Raw genomic sequence first — 25733 nt, forward strand, 5'->3', positions numbered from 1 at the left:
AAAAATTGTCAGTTTCTCTGCCCTCACACACAATTCCAAACAAACTAAACAGAAGCGATAAGATAAGCAACAAATGGAAATCGAAGCACAGCAGAACTAGAACCAAAATCAAACCCAAACGAAAGCATTTTCTGGCCGGCAGTATCGAAAGAGTGAAGCAAGTGGATTAACCTCAACGACAGGCAGCAAAAAAAAACAAAAGAAACTAAAATGAAATTCCTGAGCATTCTGGTGGCTCTGTGCCTGCTGCTGGCGCTGGCCTTTGCACCCATACAGGCGGACGATGCATCCCCCGCAAAGGAAGCCAAAACTCCTAGCAAGTTTTGTCCCTGTCCCCGGAACTACGATCCGGTGTGTGCCTCCAATCTGGTCACCTATCCCAATCGCTGCGAATACAATTGTGTGCGCCGCGAGGCGGAACGTCAAGGCCGCAATCTGGGACTCCTACGCTCGGGCCAGTGCTGAGAAGGAAGCCAAAATTCTAAATTATAGCAAAGAAGAAGAAAGGATATGCTGACGTGTAGCAAGTGTGTTTCTGTGTATTAATCATCAATGTGAAATAAATTATTACATATAGCAAAATATATAGAAATCAGCTTATCAGCCCACAGAGAGCATTTGGCATTGCAATTGATAGCAGATAGCAGTCGTCTGGCTTTATCGCACAAATGAATCGTAAATAACGGGCTCATAAATCAGGTTGGAGAGGGGGGTAAAGCCGCACCTGGGACGAGGGCTGGATATTTGCGAATCATTAGTGCCGAGGATCAAGTGGATCAGCGTCAAAGATAGCCATGGAGCAGATACACGTACTCCTATCTGCTATCTGTTTCCTTCTCAAAAACTAATCTATAACTGTGATGATTCATGCCAAAATATTTGATTAAATTAGGTTCAAAATTGGCACTCTCGCAGATAAGCTTTGTTTTGTCTACACTTTCGAATAAGTGCAGAAAGATTGAGCAAAGGTGTGCAAAATAAATTTGGAGAAAGAGAATATAAATATTATTAAATGTTGGAATATTTTATTGAAATTTAAGGCAATATTTCTGGCAAGATTTCGATGAACTGCAGTATTGAAAGAGCAAAAAATATTTCTCCTTCTTTCCACCATTTCAACTCCAAAACCTGCGACCAATTTTTCGCCCACTTTCCTTTTCCATTTCCCAAGTTTGTCTGTGGCCTGCCAGCCCTGGTCTAACTTTTTAGTTATTGTTGCGACTTAGTTGTGCCAACATTTGTCCAAATAGCAGTTGACTCCCGCAGCGTGTGTGCTAACCAATTGGGTCAACAACAAGAGCCACAATGGCAAAGACACACTCAGAAAGTTATACACAAAAAGGTCACATTGGACACGTATTTATTTGCAGCATAAATCGGGTTTTGGTTGTTATTTGATTTCTCAGCATTTGCCCTCCTTGATGAGCGTAATGCTGCGGCCCTGACGTGCCGCCTTGGTGGCCTGGCACTGCAGATCGCACTTGTTGGAGTAGGTCCTGGAGTCGGAGCCGCAGACGGGCTCAAAGTTGCGCGGACACGGGCAGAACTCCTCCTGGGCCACGGTGAGCGACAGCAGGGCGAACAGGCAGAGGGCGATCAAGGCGAAGAAACGCATGATTGGATTGGATTTAGTGTTGATCTGTGTGTGTGGCAACGCTTTGACTGGTTAGACAAGACTGGGGCTTTGCCCAAACGATTGGCAGTCATTTATAGATAACCCGAAACCGAACCCGAACACCACACAACTTCACAGAGAGCGACGTAGAGAGAGAGAGCCACAGAGCTCGTCGCTGTTTTAGTGTCAATAATTTATTCTAGACATTTGTTTGTTAAATTTGTTAAGAAAATCATCATCTAGTTAAGTAAATAAATAATTATAGTATATTTTCCGTGGAAAAACTGATTGAGCAAGAAGCGCACCTTTGCTCTGTTAAGCGGGGATTTTGTTTTGCACCACAAATAAAATAAATATAAATGTGAAAATGTATTTGTTTTTCCACCGATTTTATTGTAGCTTTGGCAGCTGTTGGTTGGCCTTGGCGACTGACAGTAAGCAGAGAGAGAAAAAACACAGCCTGAGCCCTGTCCCAATAAAAGCCTTTCAACGCATAAAAAGCAATTTCAAGATAATCTTCTAGTGCGAGCGAAGAAGGCGCACAATCAAAGTAGAGGGATAAAATGCGTACAAGTTGAACGCATTCGAAATGCTTTAAGGAAAAAGGGAAATAATTGTATTTTGTTAGTTTAATTTTAGATATTTTTAGATGCTCTGACTTTGGGGAAAATAGTAGCAGAATGATCTATATTTTTGACTGAAAATATACGCAGACGCTGCTTGCATTCGGAAACAAAAGAGTTTCTTTTTTTCTTTTTAAATATATCTATCCCCAAAAGTTGACTTTAAAAAATTTAGAATTCTTTCTTTAAAAAATGCAATTTAGAAACATATAAAGAGATCTGTATTTTTGGGCAATTTTAGAGCCTTTTGTAACCTTATAAAGTGACTCAGAATATGGCTATAATTTCAGTCCAATTTCAACTCAATTTCATCCTTATTTTGTGTGTACGTTAAGTCCACGTAATAATTGTTTATAAGTTACCTCTAAATTCCACAAATTTCCCATTTGTTCGTAAGGAAATTAATGTTTTTTTATTCATCAAAATTTACCTAGCATTTGATTTGATTCCTGTCCCAAAAATGTTCTGGTTAAAGCGCTTGAATTTTCAATAAACTATTTCCATATTAAAGTCTAATTTTCTGGTACACGCCCAAAAGCCACAAGCAAAACGTTCGCTTAGCCTTTTGGGCCAGAAAAAACAGCACACAAAAATACACTTTGGCTGAGCCGAAAAAGCAGCAGAAAATAAAGGAATGGCACAAAACAAAAGGGATTTGGGCTGGGGGCTCAAAGGGATACAGATACATACAATGTGTTACCCTTTATATATATTTCTGATTGCTATGCACAGCAGACCCAAACCTGTTGTCTACCCATCAACAAAATCTCTCATACTAACTTCTCGTTTTTTTGCATATCATTTTCATTTGCAGTTGCCAGCACGCCGGAGAGTTTGCCCAATAAGCGAGACGAGGCCAGTAGTGCCACCGGCAGCAGCAGCAGCAGCAGCGTTGGTGGTGCGGCGTCAGGTGGTGCCGTTGGTGGAGCAGCGAGCGGTGCAGCCAGTGGTGGAGCTGGAGCTGGTGCAGGTGCTGGGATAACCACGCCCGGACACGAGACGGCCGCCGGCAGTCCCACAGTCTCTGAGTTTGCTGGAATTGGCCCAAATGCGACAATAAATGGTCAAGTGGCAAGTAAGTAGAGCTTATGGCATTTTCTATATTTTCCTTTTTCGTTGCATATTTTATGCGGTGCGGGACTGCGGGAGGTCGCTGGCTCGCTGGGTCGCATTATAATTTCTATTTCGTGCAACTGACAGGAGACCGCAGTCCTTGCATAATCCATCTTGCAGCAGCTGCACCGAGCTGCAGTTTGGGGCTTACATTATGAAAATCTCTGGATTTCAAATGGTAGTCTTTGGGGTAGAAGAGTGGCTTACATTTGATTATAGAAATGGGTAGAGGAAGTGCACACAATTCTTAATTAAATGTGGAATGTCTTAAAGGATTTATCAGGTTTACAAAAAGGCATGAGAAATTCATTTAACAATGCTTTTAGGTTGCAGAAATTAAATTCCATAGGAATAGGAAACCTCATTAAATATTTGTAGATCGATAACTGAAGCAAAGACAGCTAATTTTACGGTAGCTTAAAAATTGATCGATAAATCAACTCATCGATAGCCAGATAGATAACTTATCGATGGCTACCTGTTCAAACATGCACACTGATAGCTGAAATAGCGAAAAAGTATTAGAATAATTATGTCTCATTCGAGTCCCTAATTATGCTGATTAAAATCAGAAAAACTTCACGGAGTTCACATAGTTCGCTGATAAGCCGATAAATGATGATAAATCGATGACACACAAAGAGATAGCAGACATAATCGGTGTTTATTTTGATAATTCAGATACTGATACCGAAGCATATCTACAACTAGCCAAACATTGAGATTAAACTAAAGCCTCAATTAATATTCGAAGTAAGGCAAGAAATGCTTTGATTCTACAATTTAGATCAATCATTTGGAATGCCAGAGACTAGACAATTTCCAACAGATTTCCCATCCAACCTCCCCGCACTTTGTCTTAAAGTTCCGAAATTAAAAAGGACCCCCCTTTAAGTGAAAACCAAAACCGCACATTTAATGGTGCAGTCCAGCTGGTATCCATTACGCCTTTCGCATGGATTAAAGTTAAGCCACGTGGCGTGTGTTGTTGCTTGTTGGTTTTTGCTCACTGTAAGGTGAAGCCCCAGCCATTTTGCTTCAACATTGTGCGGTAAAATGAAGCGTTGGTGCGCCATTAAAGCCGTGAAGAGTAGCCAGTAAAAGCGGCACATAAAACATTTCATCCCAAAACTTGAGTCGATAAAGACTGCCAGCGGTATCTAGCAGTTAAGGAAAAGCGGAATCTCGGGTGTAACATAAATTTAAGTGCAGCATAAAGCGGGTTTTTATGGCGTGCCCCTTCAACTCAACTCGGGTCGAGGAGAGTCGAGAGCCACCGACCTGCACTGTCAAAATAAATGGAATGCAGTTATCGTACCCCAAAGCCAAGACACTCACGAGTGCTGCTGCTGTCCCTCGTTTAAGGCAGGAGGGAGACTGGGGACCACACACTCACACACCCACACTCGCAGATAGATTGCCAGAGAAGCTGCTCGAGCTTTCTGTGTGTGCGCCACTCAGCACTTGACAAACAGAGAGAAAGAAAGAGAGCGCGGCTGAGAGAGCGATAAATCCTTTTGCAATTTTTCGACACACTCCCGTGTGAAGTCTTCCAACTTAAGGGAAAAGCAGAAGATGAAGCCACTCAGGGAAGCAGCAAGGGTGGGAGTTACTTCTCCAAGGGGTTTTGTTCGCTGCTCGTTAAGCATTTTTCTTCTCACTTGGGAGCTCAAAATAAATAAGCAACTAACTGTATGCCCCTTAAATGATGTGAATAAATTATTGATTCCATGTCGATTGGCATGCCCAAAAGCCCAAAAGGATTGAGCATGCGAACAGTGGCAAGCAGCCAAAATAAAATGCTTGAAACAAGCCTCGGGTCAAGCACACGTTGACCGCTGTGGGGAGCAGCAATAACTTATTCACCACGCGAAGAGAGACAAGCGTTAGAAAGGGAGAGAGATAGAGAAAGAGATTGCCCTGCAATGAAGCGTTTGTCTCAACTATTTTGAGCCCATAAAATAATATTTTAACCACTGTGCCTTCGCCTTGACTCTCTTGCACGCTTCGTTAGATCGCAGTAGCAGCCTGCGCCTTAATCAATGTGTCAATAGGGAAAACAAATAAAACTAAAGCGGCAGGCAAACTAAAATCAGTTTTATTACAACTTTTTCTCGTTCTACTTGCTTGCAGGACACGGCTCATTGACCATTATTCGACGCACGAATAGTCGAAATTTCTCGCAAATTGACGCGTCACAGCTCACCTCGCCCTCGCATCCGACAACGGCCGCCGGCAGCATCAGCTTCGCCCAGGCACCGCTCAGTGAACCACTTGCAGAGCGTCTCAGGCAGCAGTCCGGCGCTAACGGCGCAGCCCGCACAGCCACTGAGCAGCAGGGCAGCAGCAGCAGCAACAGCAACAGCAACAACAGCAGCGGCAGTCATTTACCGTTAGTCGCAGCCGCAGTCGCAGCCAGCAGCAAAATGCAACCCTCGTCGCCGAACGCGTCAAACTATTTGCCCGAGAATACGCAAGTGTCGTCGGCAAATCCGTCAACAACCGAAATGAATGCGGGTCGCGATTCGTTGGAATATTTTACTAATCAATCGCTAAATCCCACCGCCCACGCCCCAATGTCGCGGGAGAATGACAATCCGCTGTCGCAGCACTCGTTCGAGACAACGTCGAATCTATCGTTCGGTGCGATACAATGGGAAACCGAAAGCCTACCGCCAGTCGATACGCCAGATGCACTTAACAAAGCGGCTGGGAGGTGAGTCTCAAAACTTATATTTAAATTAAATTTATATATGTATAATGTAATTATATTTATTATTCCCACAGAATACGCAGTCTTCTCCGCCGCATGGATCACGAGACCGTTGCCTATGAGGACATGCAGCGGAATCTGCATTATGCGGCACGTGTACTCGAAGCTGTCTTCATAGACGAATCAAGGTAGGTAAAGCACCCCCACCCTGCACCCCACACACTCTGCACATGTTTCCCATAAACTTCCCCTAAAAACGAACATTTCTTGGCGGGCATTGTGTCATCAGGATATTTGATTCAACCGGAACTCTTTTGTGCTTCAGCTTCCCACAACGAGCTCAACAAATTGGTTTAGGCTTTGTAATTGTATTTTGAGTAGGTTCCAAAATGTACAGAATATTGCACTCAAGGCAAGCTTATCCCCCAACCTACCATCCACATTCCATGTGTCATTTAATCCATCTCTAACTCAAATGAAGTTCGCCCCGAAGTTTAATGTTTAAGAGTTAAATTTATTTCTATATGCGTACAAATATCTGAATACCTTTTTCTTTTTATATCCAATTCCGTTTCGTTTCCGTTACGATAACTGTTACTCCTCTCTCTATGTGTGTGTGTCTCTGTCATGCTTGTGTATTGAGCAGAAGCCCCACAACAGGTAAAACAAAGTTGGGGCAGATTGCGTCTTCATCCGTTGAGAACGAAGAGTAAGTTTTCCCATAGACACAATCTTGTCGCTTTGGTTTTTCGTTTTTGTCGTTAACTCTGTTGATTTTTAACTCTAACATCTCTCTTCTACAACAAACAACTCGTAATACAGAAATAATAAATACCCAAAAATCGTGCGCCCACCCACATTACAAACTTCCAAACCAGAATCAACCTCAACCTACCACTCCCCCACATAACTCTCTTCATTAATCTTTTTCCAAACTCTTTTAAATCTATTTCTATGCTCATACTTTGTAGTGCTCTCTTCTGTTCATGTGTCTCGAGATGCCTTGCCTCTGCCAGTATCAAAAATAACAGACTAGACCCATTATCATCCATCATTCTATATTCTGTCTTTCTGTCATTCCACTCGCATTCTCATACGTTTTACAGAGAATCCTTAGCCTAGCCTTCTAGCCTTACGTAACGTATAAACTCTGTGTATTTATCTGGTATGAGAATATCCTCCGGATATTCCCAAATCACACAAAATCCCCTAATGAAACGCAGCACCGTAATATTGAAGATCTTTTGTCTATAGCCTCACAACCCACTGTCTGCTCTCTGAATATTCTCTCTCGATCTACCTCTCTCGATGTCCTTTTTTTGTGCTCGATTTATACATTTATTCGTCGTTCGTTCCTTCACCAGATGGAATTCTGTGTGTGTGATTTTTGGATCGTCTTCTTCAATTTCTGCTCTAACTTCGCCTCTCAAAAGCTTCATCTGCTGGCTCTTGTTGGATATTTTTGAAAGAGTTTTTGATTTTTTGGAGGGAACAAAGTGTCCCACTCCTAACTCTAAGCCCCCGTACCAATGTGCATTTTTATTATTTATCACACATTCAATTAAGTCCCCCAAACCTCTACAGACCCCAAAATGTCAGCTGCAATATGCATGGAGTACGCCAGGGTATCCCATTGTATACGCTTGATGTTCTACATGAATTATTTACATTTATTTACCCCCCCTGACACATGACACGATTCCTCGATTTACATAGCCAAGCGAGGTGTGTGTGTTCGCCCGGGAGGAAGGTTGTTCTGCGCCCTTTAGCCCCCACTCAATTGTTGGGACATTTTTAAGTTTTTGCTTTTATTTTTCGGCAACTACCAGAGATGGACGTGGAATTGGGGCATACGCAAAAGTGCAGGCATAGCATGAATAAACAAATTTTAGCTAAATGAATTCTTTAACTTAAAATATCAACAGAATTTTGTCTCGCTACTTGACGTGTGCCCGACCCACGCTCATCTCTAGTACAAGTAACGAGAGACAAAGTTTCAACGAGTTAAAGGTCGGATTAACTTTATCTGTTGTTAGATCTGTGGCTTCCTTTTGGGGTATTGGGAACTAAAACAAATAATCCATAAACCGAAAACTAAAATCTTTATCAAAAACTCTCAACTGATGTACTATTTATATTTTTTCTTTCTATTGCCAAAACAAATATGAAAAAAATATATATCATAAAAACTAAATAAAATTTCACACCTACACACACACAATATCTGACAAACAAAAATGCAAACAACAACAACAACGTGTCTCGTTTCTAACATTATTGTCGCCTGTACCGGTTCGCTATTTACTCACTGCCAACTGCTGTGCGAAAAACACTCGACCGCCCTGCACTTGACTCGCTGTCACCCACTCGCTGAACCCGCAGCGAGTCGGCAAAGCAGCGCTGCAACGGCAACTGCAAGAATCTCAACTGCAGCCAACACAGCCACAGCCGTGACCAGACAGACGGCAGAGGCGAGCAGCAGCCGCAGGATAACAACAACTCCAACAGCAGCTGCTGCCTGGAGAAGAGGTCAGCGGAGGAGGAGAAGGAGAAGGAGGTAGAGTCACAGGCGTCACAGGAGCCAAGCACAGCTGACAATCAGGCGAGCATAGAGAGCCGCACCAAAGGTGTGTCCATGGCACCACAGACGCACAGCGGGCCAACGGGTCCGCCAGCGACTGTGCCTAGTGGCGGCACCGAAGAGGTGACAAAAACAGTGCCAGCACTTGAGACGGTGACAGAATCTGCCCTAGAAGAGCACCACTCCACGGACACGATGACAAAGCCTGCAGCGACTGATACAAGTGCGCCAACTCCTCCAGCGCCAAGCACGACGACTGCAACGACGACAACTAGTGGCAGCAGCTCCACTGTAGCGGCGGTTGCGGCTGAAAGTGTTTCCAGCAGTAGCAGTTGCAGTAATAAAGCGACCGTGCACCGACAAAGACGCCTGCGTACACCGGTCTGGGCGAGATCTATGTCGACGAATAAAACGTACTTGAAAAATGGTTTCTTCTTCTACCTAATCTAACAGCAAAATTAGCCTTACATTACCGTTACTCTTATGCTTTTTACGTTTTCGTTGTCTTTGATTTTCGTTCTATGATTTGACTTGCGTTAACCAACACTGAACTCTCTATCTCTCTCTCTCTGTCTCTCTAACTTCTGTCTTTCTCTAAGTCTTTCTCTGTCTACTGACCATTGTCCTATAAATTAATGCTGTGCTGTAATCTACTGTCTAGCCTCTGTCCCTTTCCCCCAAATCTTTTGCTCGCTTTCTACTCTGTAAATATGTTTAACCCCCGAAACCCAAAAAAAACCTGAACCCTCTTCTACGTAATTTTATTGTATATGTACATAAACTATGTAAATGTACATAAATGTATATGTTATTTTATACCACACATGAATTCTCATGGCATGTTATTGTCCTTCATGTTTGTTTTTTTTATAAATAGCCTGCGCATGTGTTTATTTACATTTTTCAAATCTGCCCGCCAGTTGCGCCTATCGATTAGCGGCATGGCCCATCGATATACTTGTGTATTTTCGCGATCACCAGCTGCGGTCACATTGTTGCCGCCAAAACTGCCCGAGCTGATCTTTTTTTGCATTTGTTTAAAAAAAAAAACATTTAAATACGCTAAAATCAATTGTTAATTTTGCCGGCTTGCGCGCACAACCCGACAACTGTGCGTACGTGTGTCGTGTATCAAAAATGAGCAGTGATAAAGTGAAAAACGGCAACGAGCACGAGCACTCGGACGACTCATGCGGCGTAAGTAATGGCAAATGGAGTGAAAACTGAGTGAAAAATGAAAATTAATAGTTTGCGGCTGGCAGGATGAGTCGGCCAGTTTTACCACAAACAGCACCACATCGCACAGCAAATCGCCGACGTCGAGCACGAGGAGCAAACGCCGGGGGCGACGCTCCACCAAATCGAAGCCAAAAACGGTAGCCGCCTACAAATACGAGTAAGTGGTGGGGGAGCAAACAATAGAAAGGAACAGCCAAAAACCATACAGAACTTGTCTACTTAAAGCACACACGCGAAGGAGAACCATGGAGCGAGCATTTTCGGTGTGGCCTTCAACACGTTGCTGGGCAAAGACGAGCCCCAGGTGTTTGCCACAGCGGGCAGCAATCGGTGCACCGTGTACGAGTGCCCACGAAAGGGCGGACTGCAGCTGCTGCATTGCTATGCGGACCCAGATGTGAGTGTGACCAGATGGGCGATACCTTGTTTATACTGATTTCCATTCGGATTCTGCAGCCGGATGAAGTATTCTACACATGCGCCTGGTCCTATGATCTGAAGAGCTCCGCACCGCTGCTGGCTGCCGCTGGCTATCGGGGTGTTGTGCGCGTCATAGACATTGAGCAGAACGAGGCTGTGGGCAACTATGTGGGCCATGGCCAGGCCATCAATGAGCTCAAGTTCCATCCGCACAAGCTGCAGCTGTTGCTGTCGGGCAGCAAGGATCATGCCATTCGCCTGTGGAACATACAAACGCACGTCTGCATTGCCATTTTCGGTGGCGTTGAGGCGCATCGCGATGAAGTGCTCTCCATAGACTTTAACATGAAGGGCGATCGCATCGTTTCCAGTGGCATGGATCACTCCCTGAAGCTGTGGTGCCTGGACAGCGCGGACTTTCAGCAAAAAGTGGAACTCTCGAACACATTCTGTCAGGAGAAGTCCACGATGCCATTTCCCACAGAGACGCGGCACTTTCCGGACTTTTCCACGCGCGACATCCATCGGAATTATGTGGACTGTGTCCAGTGGTTCGGCAACTTTGTGCTGTCCAAATCCTGCGAGAATGCCATCATCTGCTGGAAGCCCGGACAGCTTCATCAGTCGTTTGAGCAGGTCAAGCCCAACGATTCGTCGTGCACGCTCATCGCCACTTTCGACTATGACGAGTGTGAGATTTGGTTTGTGCGCTTCGGCTTCAACCCCTGGCACAAAGTCATCGCGCTGGGCAATCAGCATGGAAAGGTTTATGTGTGGGAGCTGGATCCCAGCGATCCGGAGGGTGCACACATGACGACGCTGCACAACCAGCGCAGTGTGTCGACGGTGCGGCAGATAGCCTTCTCCAGAGATGCTAGCATTTTGGTCTATGTGTGCGATGATGCCACCGTGTGGCGCTGGAATCGACCTCAGGCTGCAGCCATTTGATTAACGAAAGAAACAGCAGCGACAGCAGCAGCAACCACAACCAAATCTCACGTGGCCAAAACTCACTTACAACATTTCCTCTTGTCTAGTTCCTAGTTTTTTGTTACAATTAAATCAAATCGAATGTAAAAAGGCCGTCTGTCTGTCGGCATCTTTAAGTTCTCTCTTTAAGCTGTGCTTGTGTCCCCAGTTGGCCATTTCTAATTGTGGCGCTAAAGCAAAGCTTCGCATAACAAATGGCTTTCAATTGCAACGTCATTTATATGCATTGCTGCAGCAGGAGCAGCCACGGGCATGCCCTGCCCTGTCATGCTGCAAATAAATGCGACGAAATTGAAACTGCCAGCAAGGAGAAGGAGTGCGGAGGCGAGGCAACGTATCCCAGCAGCCATAACAGCTCCCAGCAGACTGATTAGGCGAACAATGTCCCACAACGATTACGTATGCCCTTGCCAAGATGATGCTTTGACTTTGGAGTGGAGTGTGGAACGTAAAAGATGAAATGTGTGAGATGTGTGTTTACTTTTCTTAGATTTTACCTTATAATTAATTGAATTTCTCTGTCTAAGAGATGTTTATGTATGCAAATATGGCAGGAATATCTTCTACGGCCTCCTGCTTCGGGCAGAAACTTATAAAACCAATTGCAAAGGCAGGAAAAACTGCTCCAGTAGAGCTGCCTGCAATCACACTCAAGTCAAGGGTATCCCACTCTTCGTTTATTGAAATATTCTCAATTTTTCGTAACATTGTTCTTAGCTTGATTGGGTTTTGCATCTCCTTTGTTCGACGTTCGTTGACCGCACCGCACTCTGATCCGACTCCGACTCCGACTCTGGCTGACAACAACTCCGTTGTACGTTCCCCGCTCTCCGTTCCACTCCATTTGGCTGCTATGAGTAATTAGCTAAAGTTGGCTTGGTGCTTGGGGCTTGCCAGGGGTATTAAGTTGTCAATAGAAGATTCCGAGAACTCTCCTGGCAACAGCCAAGCGTCTTGACACGCAAAGTCGAACGACTGTTACCGGTCTGGACTGGGCTCAAATGTTTTCCTTTAGAGTTTTTTTTTGGGTTTGCCAGGCTGATGCTGATGCTTATCCTTGGCCATAAATTGCTGGCTGAAATTGAAGCTGTCTAAGCTACAGCCGTTCTGTATGTATTGTCTGCCGCTGCAACTTGTTTTGTCAATTGTTTGTTTTCGCTTGCATGTGCCGCGTACATCAGATGCAACTCTGCCAATTCCAACAATACCAACAACACCAACATCACCACGAACACCACCACATCGATCTCCTCCTCCTCCTCCTCCACGGTTTGTCACAGCTCCACGCATGTTCTCAGCTATGCGCGTCGTCACAGTCACATCCATGAGAATGAGTACAGCGACTCGAATAAACGACGAATCATTCGCTTGCGGTTTGTCCTTACCAACTACCATAACCTAAGCATCCTAGTTGTCATGTTTGTCGTGTGTGTTCTGTTTGTCATGTTTGTGTGTCGTCTTGGTGTCGTCTAAAGCGTGATTGTGATTGCTTCTGTGCTGCTTTTATACCCAGTACTTGTGGGAGAGTTACTTCAGATGCAGCGGTCTATTATTTGTGTCTCGCGTGCGCCTGTTTCACTGTCAAAATACGCAAATTACCCGCCGCACCCAAGGTGCATTTACTTACAAGGTGTCTTTGCGTCTTCACCACAGTGCAATCTCCATCTCCATCCCGTTCTAGCACTTGTCTCTCTGAGCGTGGTGAATAAGCGGAGAACGTCACTTTGTTAGTGAATTCACCTTGCCCGCACCCGCACCGCACTCTGCGCTCAAGCTGGATTACTCACGCCACAAAAACCACCCAACACACACACACACACTTACCGCACACACGCACAGTAGCTGATGATGATTTGCGTCTTCCACTTGTCGTTCTAAAAATTAATCAAGCCAAAATGCCGCGGGCTAAACCGAGTGTCTCCTCCTTCTGGCTGTCACTCTAATTCGGTTTTACATGTGCCGCCGACACCGAAATTAGTTTTAGCTTGTCATTTTTTGACAAACAGCAGCAGCAGCACACAAGTCAAGTTAGTCGCAGAGCTAAAAGCCACCTAATCAGGGCAACGACTTCACTTTAAGCTCTTAAAAGGTGGGGGAGGGCGTACGCCCACTTTCGATGTATGAAGACAAATGAAGTCAAAGCAGGCCAAACAATTTTTACAAATGAAAATCTGCGGGGGAGGACAAATGACTTTCGATCCAGAGACACTTTGCGCTCGGTCTGGATATAATGCGAGGGCGTGAAATGACAATGGCAATGATGGGTTGCCTTAATAGTCGCAGGCGGAATACATTGAAATTGTATTTTACTTTAAGAATTATTTATGATACATTTAGGTAACAGAAATAGGGGAATTTGTAGAAATTTAAGTAGAAGAATTTTAATCAACTTTTTTACCTATTTTTATGTGATTTTTCTTGAGGGTATTTGAGAGTAAATATTCTCAAGAATTTGATGGTTTTATCTGCACTCAAACTGTAACCCAAAAAAATAAATTTGTTGCTCTTAAAAATATGTAAATTATGCATTAATTAGTTAAGGATTTTGTCATTTATTCTTATAATATAAAACAACATAATGCTTTGAAGTGCTCTCTAAAGTATTCATAAATGTATGAACATATTCCAATTTAAATATTTGCACGTCAGACACTCTCCTTCCACAAAAATCTGTCTGGCAATAAGCATTCGAAGCTTTTCTTATCACTAAACCCATCGTTGACGCAATTTTTGGCTTTGTTTAATTATGATAAAAAGGCAAATAATAAAACTTCAAGAAAAGGCAAAGAAAAGAAAACGTTTGGGGAGGGAATCACAATATTTATGTAAAAATGTCTGTTAGATATAGGCAGTCCCCCTATATATCTACATATCTATAAGGCACACGGCATACACTCGTATGATATGAGGTGTGAGTGTCGTCGCCGTAATCATGAAAGCAAAAGGAGATATCTTTAGTTGAAAAAATTCACAAATTAAATGCCATTTGCGGCTTCATTCATGCCGATAAGGTTCGAAATAAATTTAATGTGTTTTCGGTTTTCGGACTCGTCCGTCACACACTCCGCCGCAGATGTTCGCCGAAATATGTGAAAAGTGCACAACAAGCTAATAGAAACAACTACAAATTATACAATAAATCACAATTAAATAATTATTACAATAAAAGGAAACTCTGCGATTTATGATGCAGCGGCAGACGCGAGGCAAACCCGCTCCACGGCTGAGCCAAAGGACAGACAAGTAATTGCGGGGGCAGCGGGATCTCTGTATCATTAATAGTCATTAACACTGATTGAACAACTGGCGTGGATTGCATCTCATTAAGTGATGAATGGTGCATTATAATTAATGGTAGAACAGCTACCTGCAGATCGCAAAACCAAAAACCAATTAAAATTGCCAACTCTTCTCCTCGCACAATATTCAAATGAGTCAGACACAGACAAAGCCCCCCGAATCGACTCTGACTCTACGGATATTATGTAGGTCAATAGTGGAATATTCTAGCCCACACTCTGGGCCACAAGTTGAAGGTTATTACCAGAGTTAACAGTGGCCTAAACGTCGTAGGCGAAGTCGTAGTCCCTGCCACTCATCAATCATCTTTTGGGAGTGACCCACAAAGCAAACTGAAAGCAAATAGCCTCAACACAACACTAAGGGCCACTCCACAGTCGACGAAGACCAAGACGCACAGCAGCTGATATTACCCAATGCAAAAATCAATAACAAATGATGTTAACTGCCAATTTTTGCCACATAGGCAGAGTCCCAGTGTCCCCCCACAGCGAGTGGGAGCGGTTGACATCCAATGAAAGGACCTTCGGGCTGTGCTGTTGTTCTGCTCGGCTACTACTATTAGGTCTTGTCCTGTCTTCCGCTTTGCTGGCCATACAAAAATGGGAAAATACGCACTTTAATCGCACAAAGCCGTGGGTCGCACAAGGGGCGAGGGTTGCTTGAGGTTCCAGTAGATTTTTGAGAGATTTTCGAAGAAAGAAAATGCTGAAATTTGCATGCAAAAATTGATTGGTTTAGTTGTGGATTTATTAACGATCTTAGATATATTTTCTGTGTGCTGAATTTACATTTTTGTGATCTTTAAATCGTTGCAGTTTTAGTCAGTAAATGTGCCACACTCCTACCTTCAATCTCTGTGCTAAAAAAAAACTCCACCACCAGTCTTAACTGTTGCTTAAGCTACAAAATTTCTTACTCATAACTTCAATTTTCCTGCTCGGATTAAATGATTTCATTTTGTCTTTGGCCATGTGGAAATTCCATTTACTTTTCATTAACCGCAATTACCTCTGGCAGCCCTCGCAGCAATGGCATTCAGAGCATTCAGAGAATTCCCAGCATTCCCGCTTTTCTCTCTCTCTGGCTTTTTTGTTATATTACACGCTTGTGTCCTTGGTCTGCCCTGCCGCCGTTTCCATAACTATGGACATGGCTCTGGCTTGTACTCGTAGCTAATGGGACATGTGAGACGAGCCGAGCAGAGCCGATTTTGTGTGTGACGTTTTTCAGACAACACAAAATCATTGGCACAAAACAAAGCTGTCAATTTGCCAGCAATTTCCCGTGTGTGTCGACAATGGCAGCCGCACAGACGCGAACAGAGAGAACCCAAAGAAGAGGGGCAGGGCCATTGGTGGGTTCACAAAATTGAACAGCGACGACAAAAACGCTTTGGGGCACAAGCACAGGAAATTGCACGCATAACTATTAAGTGGCATGCTTCCCAGGGAGCACCGAGCAGGGATCCTGGAGGTGGTCCCTTACGCATTATCATTGGCCCCTTTTTATGGCTGCGATAGTGGCATCATTTTTGTCTTTGCTGCTTGCCATTAAATGACCCTTAAAATCAACCACAACACACCACAAAAGAGATCAAGGCAAAAAGCATATTTTAGCCAAAAATTGCAGGGCGAAAAGTGGAAGGAAAGTTGTAAATATTTTTATGAATTTTAAAGAAAGTTGCTGCAGGTTCTTGCACAGCAAATCTTTGATAAATGAAGTGCTAAGCGGGGAAAAAGCTATTGAACTAAATGGTGTAGTAAGTTTTTAGTAGTTTTTATAGATTTATAAGGCAAGGGAAAATGTTTAATGAACGTAATGCATTTTTCTTTCATAACTTTCAATACTGAACCCTTAAGTTCCGGCAGAAACTTGAACCCTTGTAGCCTTGAATTACTCCAAAACGTTCTGCGCTGCTGCTAATAAAGATAAGCAAATATTTTACAAAGTAATTGCACTTTTCTCTCCACCATTTCCACATCAATTCTAAATATTTAAACAACAAATCAAAGCGCTAAACTGCAACCTGTTGCATCCTTTTTTGTGAGCCCCTTTTCTGGTGTTTGGCAAGATTAAAGCTCGCGTGATATCCGACTGCATATCATGGGTTTAAGTGAGTGGAAAACTACATGGGAACTCTTATGGGAAAATCATGCAAATGTGCCAATAACTGATGCAATTTATTTAACCAAACGCCACAACACGCAACACGAGCTGCACGCCACGACTCACTCCCGGCCACGAAGAAATGAAATGAAAATTGAATCCAAGGAAAATATAAGAGAAAACAAAAGAGAATTCAATGAAAGAAGTAGCAGATAAATAATAAAAGAGCACAGAGCAAAATATAATATAAATGAAGAGCAGAAAAACAACAACTGAAATGCAATGCAATTGTGGAGGAAAATAAGAAATTGTTTTCATTGGTCTCTGGCCTCCTCTGTTGGCTTTAGCCTTATGATAGCCACCTTAAACCCTTGCTTAATATCTAGTGGAAAAGTTCTAGAGTAAGTGAGGGGATGGGGTGCCGAGGAGCATGCAAAGTCATTAAACAAAAGGCAAACCGCCAAGGCCTTCGAAAGGAAGTCGGGTTGCGGCTTACGAGCCCCAAACTCCTTCTTTGGATAAATTCGTGACGTTCTCGAGTTTATCAGGCTTCAGCGAATTCCCTGTTCTGTTCTGTGTTCCCTGTCCTATCCTGTTCTTTGTATTATTACAGTTTTCCTCTTCTTTATTTGCCTCTTTTTTATTCTCATGGTATGACTCTGCTGGCGATGCCTTTTAGCATTTTGTGTAATTGCTTTGTGGGAAATAGTACAAATATATAAAGATGTGTGTCAGTGTGTGTATGTGCTATATGGGTGTAAGGCTGCCTTTGTATGTAAGTGGACGAGCTACAGCTTGGGAATACACTGCAAGAAAATACTCTGGTGCCTTTTTAAGAAAGATAAATGTAAAAGTTTCATACAAAATTAAAATAATAGCCGACACATGATACTTAGGGAATATCTCACGAAAATTCCTCGTAAAAAACATATATTTCACTGTGCAATGGAATTTTCTGTTAAATTGGGGACTTTACATTTGTTTAATGAATATTGGTATTTTTTCTGGCCAAGGTTTTGTTTTAAAAAAAAAAAAAAAGAGTTTCTTCCATATAAAATAAATATTTTATAGCTAGTAGTAATGAACCTGCAGCTTTACATTTTTAAAATGCCGAATTTACAATATTTTTAACGATTCAAAATGTTGACTTTTAAAACTCAGAAAAAGTCCAAAACAAATCTCTTTTCATATTTAAATATTTTATTTTGAGCTGCCGCTGCAACCTCAAAACCATTTATGTTGCTGAACATTTCCAGCACTCCCTTCAGCAACTGCCCAGTCTCCAAATGTTTCTCACAGTGTCGCCTCTTTTGGTACATAATAGTTCTGTGGGCTTGGCATGACTCGGCAATGTCTTAGTGCTGACATAATTGATATGGCCACCTAGCACAGTTTCCCTATCCCCTACCCCACCCCCCAAGTATTCCATTTTGTTGTTTCCTTTTTTTTTGCAGTTGGCGTGCGCCCTGCCAGTCCATGTACACGCAATCGAGAGCTGCAGGGAGTGGGGGGAACACTCTCTCTCTCACTCTCTGGGGGAAGGGGGAGACTCTGGGCGCACGCAAATGTAGCAACTGAATTGTGGCTTCTTCTGGCAAGAGAATTTTTTGCTAACCATTGGCAGGGCGCTCCGTTAGCTTCAGTTTAAATTTAACTCGCGACGGGCCAGGTACAAGCGTCAACAAAATATCAAACAAATTTCGAGCGGGAAAAGAATAGAGAAAAAAGAGAGACAACAACCACGGCACAATTTTTGGCTGCCCAAATATTTGCTTGTTGTCTGATCATTAAAAGCGCATTTTGTCAGCTAATTACACGGAGAGGGGTGCGGGTGCAAAGTGTTTTTGTGATGTATTAATTTCAAAGTGAAAATAAATAATATTAATTAAGCTGGCACGACATTGCGACAAAGTCAATTCCCGTTCGATTCCATGTTGAGCCCAAGGGCGCTGGAAGGGGCGGCCAGCAGCGCTGTTGTAACGGCACAAAGATCGAAAGGGACTGCGAGAACGGCAACGCTAACGGTAAACCATCATAGCGGCAGATCGTCATTACCATCGCGGTCGTCGTTGCCGTTCACGGCCCTGCCATGAGTCGTCTGCGGCGTGAGAGTAGCCGACAAAGCGTCATCACCGTCGAGCTGATACAGTTCATAATTCAGTATCGAGCCCAGGAGACGCAGGATAAGAAGAAAAGGTGCGAGATACAAACAGCTACACGTAAAACATAAAAACCAAAGTACCTGCCATTATGTTGTCTGTCTCTGAAGCGGAGCATGCCATGCTCAACGAATGGTACACGTATTAAATACAATTTAAAACTACAAAAAAAACAATTAAGCAAACAATTGGTAGAACATATCAAAACCTTAGACGCTGTGAACTGTGCAAACCAAACGATGTAAATATGCAACAAAAGAGGAATTCTGTCAGGAAATGCACAGAAATAAATTCACTTAGAAAATGTTTGTGTGTGCGGTGCAAGAATGATGTGTGGAAGTGGCTGCCAGATGGGTTTAATGGTTCAAGAAAGTTATTGGCAAGGGAAGTGCCAAAAGGAAGTGCCAACGGGAAGTGCAAAGGGAAGTGCGAAAATAATTCAAAAATGTATAAATATTTCATGAATTTTGAAATGATTCTCTATAGTCCAAAGAATATTCGACAAAAATCTTTGCTGTAAGCGAAAACTCTCTGAAATTTGTTGCAGACCAAAAGAAACTCCACCGAAATATTCCAAATATATTCAATTAAAAGCCTTCAAAGGCTAAGCCAATTATTTGACCTCTAAACAGCCACAATTATTGGCTTTTTGAAGTGGTTTTGCCACCTCACCTCATATGCCTCTTGTGGCTCACCTCCAAATTAATCGCTGTGGAAGTGCGAGTACTCATATAACCTCAAGTCAATGCCTAATCCTGCTAAAAACCAAACAAGCTTTGGCCTGAAACCAACCTCGCTGTAGCGCCCGCAGATCCTGTCAGTGCAAAAGTTTTATCTAATTAACCATAATTGAATTTTGCGCTAATTTGCTCCAGTCGAAAGCGCTTCAGAGCTGTCTCCCCCTCAGTGCCCTACTTGGCCCTGTTTTTCAGTTTCTATAGAGCGAAATCTTAAGTGCTTTACAGCTCTGTGGATGCGAGCAAAAAAAATACATAAAACATGTAATGGCAGAGAGAAAGATGTTTTTCCAAGAACCATTTTATCTACTACGCAGGCAAATTCAATGCAAATAGAGGCGGTGTAGAAATGGGATAAGTGTGGACTGGGAGGTGACCTGGAACGGTTTGAAATGATTGCACGGATTATCGCTCAGTAAACTCTACAAAAGTTTGTGTGTAGAAATAATCTTAGGATGCAAAATGTATCATTAATGATCGTTGGAATGTTTGTAGAAAATTTTACTTCTAGCTACAACTCTGAGTATTTCTACTTTAATATTAACAAAGGACATGACAGCAGCAAATGACTGTTAAAATAATTATAAAATAAGACACCTATTTTCCATAATATGTTTCATTCCATAATGCCAAAGATTTACCCTTCCACTGGCACTCTTTCATCTCCCACAACTGGCATAAAAATTATCATAAAAAATATATTACAAACACATAAATCCCTCAGCATACCCACACACTCCTTTACAGGGTATATTTTAATATTTTTTATATAAATTTTACACGGGTCTGAAACTTAATAGGAGGAGATGTAGAAAAGAAAAATCTGCTCATGGCGTTTCCATAGAACCGCATTGATTGGGGGTCCCAGAAGGACACTGCACCTAATGGACCAATTAGTGAAGGGAATTTCACTATGCGTACAGATACATACATATGTACATGTGGGTGTGTGTACAAATACTTGTATGAGCGACTGTTGCCAATGCCAATTAGGATGGCTTGGGCAGGGGCAAAATTCACAGAATAAAGTTGACGACTTTCTGCAGAAAGTCTCGACTCTCGTCCCGTCTCCTGGCACGTTTTGTTCTCAATGTTGTTGCAATGTTCACGTGTTTGTTTGTAGTTGTATGTACTTGGCATGCAATTAAGAAAATCCTACAAGTCACCATGCCCATAAAAACCACACAAACACACAGATACACGCCCCATGCCACACAACCCACTCGTTGCATGCCGCACCTCTGCAGCACCTCTGCTGCCTGCCTTTGTCAGCTTTTTGCCAAGTAGCAAATTTACTCCTTACTCCTCCCCCCACACCCTCCACTTTCCTACCTCTACACTCACTTACTTGTTTAGCTGTTAACTAACTTTAGTCTGTGTCTAACTGTATCTGTGTCTGAAACTATAACCAAAAAAAATAAAACTTTATTTTCCGCTCACTTAAAATTCTTTTCTAACCCGAATAAAAACTACAATTCTTCCTTTTTCCGTACCAATTGTTAAACCCACACAAAAAGAATATTATTAAACATTTAATTTCTTTTATTTTTTAATTTATTACATTAAAAACTTAGCTTTAAAATATCTTTAACTTATGGAAAGAAATTTAATAGAAATTTTCTTTTATTTTTTGTACATTTCTTGAATATTGTTTTCTGGTAATTTCGTTTAACAACTAATCTAGCAAAAAAAATTTCTGTAAATGCAGCCAAACTAATAGATTTTTTTCTCTTCCCCCACCTTCCCCCCCGTAACCTAACCAATCCCCCCAAACCACCTGCAGGCGCCTGGCCGACGAGGATGATGAGTTATCGGAGGTGCAACCGGATGCCGTGCCACCGGAGGTGCGCGAATGGTTGGCCTCCACATTCACGCGCCAGATGGCCACCAGCCGCCGCAAGAGCGACGAGAAGCCCAAGTTCCGCTCGGTGGCACATGCCATACGTGCGGGCATCTTTGTGGATCGCATTTATAGACGCGTCTCCAGCTCGGCATTGATGCAATTTCCACCCGATGTGGTCAAGCTGCTAAAGGTGAGTTTTGGGTTAATTTTAATGGTAGATTAATTAAAAGTTATAAAAAAGAGAGCAAGAATATGTAGAAGAGATGGGGTTTAAGTTAAATTATCTCCCTTTTTTTTTTTACATAAAAAAGCCTTAAAGAACCTAAAAGCGAGTCTCTGAAACCTTTTTTTTTGTAGTAATTCCTCAGGGCATTGCCATTCTGGGATAAAATAAAAGTACAAAAATACACCGTTAGCCGATATTGTAATAGATGTTTGTTATTTTTTTTACTTTATGGAAAAAGTTTTATCAGTAATAATCTTTCTTATGGGAGATAAAAATAAAGGAAAAGGTGACCATAAAAATGTCAAAAATAAGGGAAAAACTTAATTTTTGTTTATTTGAATATGTTTTCGCATCAAAACTAATGAAATTATGAGTCAATAATTGAAAATAGTTTACTTTTTATTATTATATTTTTAGAAAATAATATAGTGAAAAAAGGAGTTGGAAATACGTTTTTAATCTCATAAATCTCTCTAAAAATATACTTCAAAATTGTCTTACCTCTCTCCCGCAGAACCTCGATGACTGGACATTCGACGTATTCGCTCTGACGGAGGCAGCCAGCGGGCAGGTTGTTAAATACGTGGCCTACGATCTGTTGAACCGCTACGGAGTGATACACAAATTCAAGATTGCACCCGGGGTGCTGGAGGCATTTCTGCATCGCGTGGAGGAGGGCTATTGTCGCTATCGCAATCCTTACCACAACAATTTGCATGCGGTGGATGTGATGCAGACGATGCATTATTGCTTGTGCAACACGGGATTGATGAACTGGCTGACGGACTTGGAGATATTTGCCTCGCTGCTGGCGGCGCTGCTCCACGACTACGAGCACACGGGCACCACCAACAATTTTCACGTAATGTCCGGCTCGGAGACGGCGCTGATGTACAACGATCGAGCGGTGCTGGAGAACCATCATGTGAGCGCCAGCTTCCGGCTGCTGCGCGAGGATGAGTACAACATTTTGTCGCATTTGTCGCGGGAGGAGTACCGGGAGATGCGCACGCTGGTGATCGACATGGTGCTGGGCACGGACATGACCAATCACTTTCAGCAGATGAAAACGATGCGGAATCTGTTGACGCTGCAGGAGGCGACCATTGACAAGTCGAAGGTGTTGTCGCTGGTGCTGCACTGCTCTGACATTTCCCACCCGGCCAAGCAGTGGGGCGTCCATCAGCGCTGGACCATGCTGCTCCTCGAGGAGTTCTTCCGGCAGGGTGACCTCGAGAAGGAGCTCGGCCTGCCCTTCAGTCCGCTCTGCGATCGCAACAACACACTCGTCGCAGAGTCACAGATTTGCTTCATTGACTTTATCGTTGAGCCCAGCATGGGCGTCATGTCCGATATGCTGGAGTACATTCTGGCACCCATTGCGCCCGTGCTCAAGACGAAGCCTTTGCCTTTGCTGGAGCAAGATGACAGCGGCCGTGTGGGTCCACGTCCCTCCGAACGTCGCACCGATGACAAGTCCTCCGATTGCAGTGCCCCGCCCATGGCACGCAAGAGCCTCACTGGCAGCACTGTATCCAAATTTGTAATACCCAAGCCATGGCTTTTATGTCTCGCCGAAAACAAAAAGATCTGGAAGGAGCAGGCCGTCAAAGGTGAGTCTCGGTCCCTGTGCCCCTGCTTCAGCCTAATGCTTTATTAATTATCATATTAATTGGCTGTGCCCCTGCCTCCTGCCACTCGCCGTAGTCTTCGTTAATTGAGTTTGAATGGCCTTTGCTTTGATCTCCCGGCCAGCCATTTGTTATTCATGCTAAAACCTTCTTACGCAGAGCTCTTGGATCGGCGCCAAAAGAGCGGCGCCCATCAAGCCTAGCAACAAACAGAAACAGAAACAGAAACAGAAACAGCCTCAAGCCAAGAACAGAAATTGTATTTAAAACCGAACTAAAGTGTGCCAGAAATAAGCCAAAATATAGCACAAGAGAAACCACTGAAGAGAGGATGCAAAACCAATCAAAAATGCATCATAGAAAACATTTTTGGAGGCAAAAAGAAGGCGCAAAAATGACGCAAATTAAGCTTTCAAATAAATATTATATTTAATACACGAACTTAATTCTGCTTCGTTTAAGTTTAAAGATTTTGCCAGCAAAATGTGCAAAGCCAGCGGCAAAGTGTGACCAGTGGCGTAAACTGCATTCCGTACGGTTACACTTCTCCGGCAGCTTGTTTACTTTGTGAAAAGTGAATAAAAACTACACGTTTAACATTTATTTTCTTTACCTGCAGATGCCGAGAGCCGCGCTTTGGCCACTGCTGCCGAGGAAGCAGCCGCAAATGCCGCGGAAGATGCGGACAAGCCCGCAGCGGAAGCGGAAGCTGGCAGCGAGGAAGCAGCAACAGAGGCCACAGCGGCAGAGACAGAGGCCACAACGGCAGATGCTGCAGCAGCCAACTAAACAAAAAATACAAATAATTACAAGAAAAAATCATAAAAATTAGCAAGCACACAACGGAAAGGAAAATAAAATATACAAAAACACAAACACAATTCCAAAAGAACAAAATAAAAAGAAATAAATAAAAATAATGTTAAATACGCTTAGAAGCAAACCTAGAAAATATGATTAATAAACGCTTCAGATGCGGCTCTCTATGTGAATGAATGTTGGTTAGAAATTAGAATTGCATCTTAGGATCTATCTGTTAGAACCCAAAACAACATAAATACTTAATAAAATAAATATAAATATAAATATATATTAAATGTATAGTAAACCCTACAAATATATGTTGTTGCAAGCATTAAGAAAGTTATTAAGGACCGGCACAAAGCATTATAATACGAATAAAAAGTTCCAAGTTCGAGTAGAATTTATGTAAATAGAAAGAGTGAAATTTCCAGTGAAATTTTGTTGGGTTCGTTTCGAGCATTTATAGTTAGAATTTTACTCTAAACTTCTGTTTAGTGACATGTGGAATTTATTATATATTGATTTTCTATAAGTTTTGATGTATAAATATATATTTTGATTTAAATTAAAGTACATTTATTTTTGTAACCATTACCAAGGAATATTTTCTCTTTTTTTTCTTATTTGTTGTGTCCTTTTTTGCATTGAAAATTTGCTCAACTTGAAGTGGTGGTTTTTTGTGGATGAATGGAACAAAAACTAACCGAACAAATACCTGAGTAGCTAGCTATACGACTGTTTGTATATATACTCTCTAGCCCCTTAACCCACTAACAGACTTTACTCCAAAGCAAAAAAGGATTTCTTACCATTTTCCAACTCTACAAATGCACATAGCTACCTAAATATATAACTACTATATATACATACAATTAAGTATATAATAGACACAATTTCTACAAACAAGAAAACATATTTATTTTTATACAAGAGCGAGGAAGAGAGACAAGTGAGTGAGAGTGAGAGAGAGAGAGAGGCGGGAAGGCGAGTGCGAGAGAAGGATTTAAATCGCAAAAACAGATTTTGAGTTACTTTCGTTTGGGTTTTGTCTTTTCTTTAAACCAACTTGAAATGTTTTCAAACGTTTTTCAAAATGTCTGATAGCGGGACCATTCTTTTAAGATTTACCACTGTTCTTTACAAACAAAAGGAGTAGCAGGCAGAAATGGGTTCCGAAATTGAGAAGAAAAACCTTGAAACCGCGCAGGTGGCTAAGTGTCAAAGAGCAGTGGTAAATGTGCTTAGCAGTAAGGTACCAAATTATCAGCTGAAATTGGGATCATAGCTTTATTAAGGTAGTCAATAAATGTACGAACACGTGGCAGGCCCATACATATGCTGCGGGATGTGTATAAAGGAGTTCCAGGTGCATGCCATGGCTGTCTACACACAACACAAACAGAGCAACATAATCTACTCTAACTAACCATTAAACAACAAGTAATAATATCTATAATAAATACATAAATAAAGTAAAAATAATTGTATATCAAACTTGAACGCTCAAAGCGATACGCATACACAAATATATATAGAAACTCTCTCATAAAACTGTACAAAATAAATAAATATAAATTAGAGTTAGTTGTAGCCGAAAATGTTGTGCAACCTTCACGTGAGGAACATGTTG

At 42.4% G+C, this 25733-nt stretch overlaps 4 protein-coding genes across 10 annotated transcripts in view; 3 read left to right on the plus strand and 1 right to left on the minus strand.

Moving 5' to 3' along the window:
• LOC117902134 (calcium/calmodulin-dependent 3',5'-cyclic nucleotide phosphodiesterase 1) overlaps nucleotides 1-24090 on the plus strand; it is an 86654-nt gene extending 62564 nt beyond the window's left edge. For 2 of the 7 annotated variants that reach the window (XM_034813268.1, XM_034813266.1), the window contains exons 2-8: nucleotides 3053-3313; nucleotides 5485-6067; nucleotides 6139-6252; nucleotides 6711-6773; nucleotides 21383-21632; nucleotides 22183-23281; nucleotides 23919-24090. In XM_034813268.1, coding sequence (XP_034669159.1) covers nucleotides 3053-3313; nucleotides 5485-6067; nucleotides 6139-6252; nucleotides 6711-6773; nucleotides 21383-21632; nucleotides 22183-23281; nucleotides 23919-24088 — 2540 coding nt within the window. In that variant the 3' untranslated portion in view covers nucleotides 24089-24090. Of the gene's footprint in view, nucleotides 1-3052; nucleotides 3314-5484; nucleotides 6068-6138; nucleotides 6253-6710; nucleotides 6774-8446; nucleotides 9059-21382; nucleotides 21633-22182; nucleotides 23282-23458; nucleotides 23627-23918 lie in introns of those variants that run through there. The other 5 variants (XM_034813264.1, XM_034813263.1, XM_034813269.1 and 2 more) reach the window with 3 other exon arrangements.
• LOC117902139 (trypsin inhibitor ClTI-1) lies at nucleotides 117-531 on the plus strand. Its single transcript, XM_034813275.1, has one exon. It carries the CDS (start codon nucleotides 211-213, stop codon nucleotides 463-465), a length of 255 nt encoding a protein of 84 aa, XP_034669166.1. The 5' UTR covers nucleotides 117-210; the 3' UTR covers nucleotides 466-531.
• Nucleotides 1329-25174, minus strand: LOC117902141 (leech-derived tryptase inhibitor C-like). The gene is made up of 2 exons (XM_034813277.1): nucleotides 25127-25174; nucleotides 1329-1621 (listed from the first exon to the last, which is right to left on the minus strand). Exon 2 carries the CDS (start codon nucleotides 1613-1615, stop codon nucleotides 1403-1405), a length of 213 nt encoding a protein of 70 aa, XP_034669168.1. The 5' UTR covers nucleotides 1616-1621; nucleotides 25127-25174; the 3' UTR covers nucleotides 1329-1402.
• Nucleotides 9619-11384, plus strand: LOC117902138 (polycomb protein esc). Its single transcript, XM_034813274.1, has 4 exons — nucleotides 9619-9842; nucleotides 9908-10041; nucleotides 10110-10281; nucleotides 10341-11384. Exons 1-4 carry the CDS (start codon nucleotides 9783-9785, stop codon nucleotides 11250-11252), a joined length of 1278 nt encoding a protein of 425 aa, XP_034669165.1. The 5' UTR covers nucleotides 9619-9782; the 3' UTR covers nucleotides 11253-11384.
• Nucleotides 25175-25733: the final 559 nt, after the last annotated feature.

This window comes from Drosophila subobscura, chromosome U, assembly GCF_008121235.1.
Source record: "Drosophila subobscura isolate 14011-0131.10 chromosome U, UCBerk_Dsub_1.0, whole genome shotgun sequence".
NCBI lineage: Eukaryota > Metazoa > Arthropoda > Insecta > Diptera > Drosophilidae > Drosophila > Drosophila subobscura.